The 3,515-nt window shown below is 42.3% G+C and overlaps 1 protein-coding gene across 2 annotated transcripts in view; it reads left to right on the top strand.

Annotated features, from left to right (window-relative positions):
- Positions 1–3,515, top strand: part of ATF7IP (activating transcription factor 7 interacting protein) — an 81,146-nt gene that overhangs the window by 25,817 nt on the left and 51,814 nt on the right. Inside the window, exon 3 of one of the 2 annotated variants that reach the window (XM_015570171.1) lies at positions 1–1,026. This exon is cut by the window's left edge and continues 1 nt beyond it. In XM_015570171.1, the coding sequence (XP_015425657.1) occupies positions 3–1,026 (1,024 nt within the window). In that variant the 5' untranslated portion in view covers positions 1–2. The remainder of the gene's footprint in view (positions 1,027–3,515) is intronic. The other variant, XM_015570172.1, reaches the window with a different exon arrangement.

Here is a 3,515-nt window from a genome sequence, read left to right on the forward strand (position 1 = left end):
ATATGGCTGCCAGTCAACCCTCCAGTGAGCTGGTTGCTGGTGAACTGATGTCTGGGGAGCCAGTCCCTGGTGAACTGGTCTCCAGTGAACCAGTCCCTGGTGAACTGGTCTCCAGTGACCCAGTCTCCAGTGATCCAGTCTCTGATAGTTCAGCTTCTGATGATCTGGCCTCTGGAACACTGGCCTCTGATGATGCAGCTTCTGGTGATCTGGCTTCTGGTGGTCCAGCCTGCGGTGATCTGACTTCTGGTGACCAGGTCTCTGGTGATCTGGCCTCTGGTGATCTGATCTCTGATGAACCAATTGCTGATAAACCAACTTCTGAATCTGCCTTCGATTCCACTTTTGAATCGAGTTCTGTACCAGTTTGTGTGCCAGTTCCTGACACTGACAAAACAGAACCTAGTAGCAATAAAGGTGATGATTTTCTTGAACAAAATGGGGATGATGAAAAGTTAGATGAAATTTTCTCATTTGAAAAGAGTAAAAAAGCTGATAGTAATATTGATGCTGCTGAAGAAACTCTAGAAGCAGGTGATACAATCGTTTGTTCAGCTACACCTCCTGAAAATGAAAAGGTAGAGGAAGATGCTGTCACAGAACCTGTTCTTGGAGAGGAGGATATATCTAGCAGTATGGAAATTGACCAAAGTGAAAAGAATGAAGGTGAAAATTCTGCAGACCTTGCAGAAACCATTAGTGAAAATGTTATAAAAGATGACAAAAATGAGAATATATTAGAAAGTACAGATTCTATGGAGACAGATGAAATTATTCCTATTTTGGAAAAGCTTGCACCTGCTGAAGATGAACTTACTTGCTTTTCTAAAACTTGTCTTCTTCCAATTGATGAAACAAATCCAGATTTGGAAGAGAAGATGGAAAGTTCTTTTGGTTCACCATCTAAACAAGAAAGTAGTGAGAGTTTGCCAAAAGAAGCCTTTTTGGTCCTCTCTGATGAAGAGGATATTTCAGGTGAAAAAGATGAGTCTGAAGCTGTGTCACAAAATGAGTCATGCTCTCCAGGTTAGCATATTATTTACATTAAAATTTTTTTGATTAGCTTTAATAAACTTAAATAAAACATTCTCATAAAGACATATTTCTTTTAGTTGCAGAGAAAGTTGAGATTGATGGTGGCTAGAATGATCTCTTAACTTGATAGATTCTTAACTTCACAGAATTCAGAATTACAAAGTATCCACTTTGAATGGCATTGTGTGAAGCCCTAAGGGAGCTAAAGAAGAAAATATGCACCTTGCCCTTAAGGCAGTGGTTCTCAACCTTCCTAATGCCGCGACCCTTTAATACAATTCCTCATGTTGTGGTGACCCCCAACCATAAAATTATTTTCGTTGTCACTTCATAACTGTAGTTTTGCTACTGTTATGAATAGTAATATAAATATCTGATATGCAGGATGTATTTTCATTGTTACAAATTGAACATAATTAAAGCATAGTGATTAATCACAAAAACAATATTTAATTATATATGTATTTTCCGATGGTCTTAGGCGAGCCCTGTGAAAGGGTCATTCTTACCCCCAAAGGGGTCGCGACCCACAGGTTGAGAACCGCTGCCTTAAGGTATTTATGTTTAGGAAGAGAGAGAAGATAACACTATGAGACAACAATTTCAAGTCAGTGCATACTTGATCAAAGTCCTAGGAATTGTTCTTGCTATCAGTTAGCAACCAAATAACTTAGAGTACAAAAACCTACTAGCTTATTTGCTTCAAGTGTTACAAATCACATTTTACAATTAATTTTCCCATTAACATATGATTTCTTTTAATATTCTTTGGGGAATGACACCATCATTGCTGGAAGTTTTCAGAAACCTTAAAACCTGGTTATCTATTTGATGAAGACCTCATCCATTTGTTTCCACAGCCCTCTTGATTTTACCAAATCTTCTTTCTTCCCTCGCATCTTTTGAATGATCTCTATAACCTAAATCTCTAGAACAGTGGTTTTCAACCTTGGCTGCACATTAGAATCACCTGGGAATCTTTTTAAAATCCTGATTTCTGGGCCTCATCCTCCAGAAATTCTGTTTCTTTGTTATGGGGTGAGGCCACAACATTAGTAACAAAGAAACAGAATTTCCGGAAGATGAGGCCAAGAAATCAGGATTTAAAAAAGATTCCCAGGTGATTCTAATGTGCAGCCAAGGTTAAGAACCGCTGCGCAAGGAGAGATGAGAAAAATCCCACTTGCTTTTGTGGTCAAACTCAAATATTCATATATGAAACTTTCTTAGTTCTTTTCAGAAGTTGCTCCCTTTGTGTTCTATTGCATTCTGTTAGAGTGCTCTTTAAAATGTTTAAATGACTTTTATTAATACCTGCCCAAGGCTGTTAGAGCAGTGGTTCTCCACCTTCCTAATGCCGCAACACTTTAATACAGTTCCTCATGTTGTGGTGACCCTCAATTTCATTGTTACAAATTGAACATAATTAAAGCATAGTGATTAATCACAAAAACAATATGTAATTTATATGTGTTTTCCGATGTTCTTAGGCGACCCCTGTGAAAGGGTCGTTCGATCTCCAAAGGAGTCTCGACCCATAGGTGGAGAACCACTGTGTTAGAGCTTTCTGAGAGGAGTGACTTTATAGTATGAAACACAGCCTCTGGGTCCTAGTTTGTTCAAAGAATGAAAACATGAGGCAGAACTCAGAGACACAGAAGATTCCCCTCTTCCCCGCCAATATATTATACCAGGTTTTGGAGGTAGAGATTTTTTATTATTAAACTAGGGGCCCGGTGCACGAAATTCGTGCACTGGGTGTGTGTGTGTGGGGGGGGAGGGGTGTCCCTCAGCCCAGTCTGCCCCCTCTCACATACTAGGAGCCCTCAGGCGTTGACCCCCATCACCCTCCAGCCCGCTCCCTGCTCCCCTTGGGGAGCGGGCCTAAGCTGTAGTCTGGCCTCCCTTTGTGGGAGGCAACCAGGCTGATCAGGGGAAGGCACCAGCCCCATCACACCACTGCTGCAGCCACTGTCAGTCACCGCAACCACCAAGGTGTTTTCATCAACACAGACTCCAGTCCCTTCACCATGAAAAAATGACAACTTTCATTAGGCATTTTCAAGATGTGTCTTTTATAGGATATGACATTTCTTTATTATTTTTTTTATCTGCACCTGAGGATATGTTTCCATTGATTTTTAGAGAATGTGGAAGAGAAAGGGAAAGACAGAGAGAAACATCAAAACGAGAGGAACACTTTGATTAGTTGCCTCCTTCATGATCCCTGACCTGGGCCCCGGCCATGGAGGAGCCTGCAACCTAGGTACATGCCCTTGGTCAGGGGACCCCCATCTCCCTCCCATCGTGGGCTCCACTCTCACCCAGGCCTGAAGCCTCAGCCAGAAGCATCGACTCCTATCTCCCTCCAATCGCCGGATTGGCCCCTCGCCCAGGCCTGATGCTTTGGCCAGAGGCGACAGGCCTGGGCAGGGGACCCCCAGACCTGTCCAATTGCCAGCTCCACCCCCTGCCCCGGC

Source organism: Myotis davidii, unplaced genomic scaffold (genome assembly GCF_000327345.1).
Source record: "Myotis davidii unplaced genomic scaffold, ASM32734v1 scaffold205, whole genome shotgun sequence".
Lineage (NCBI taxonomy): Eukaryota > Metazoa > Chordata > Mammalia > Chiroptera > Vespertilionidae > Myotis > Myotis davidii.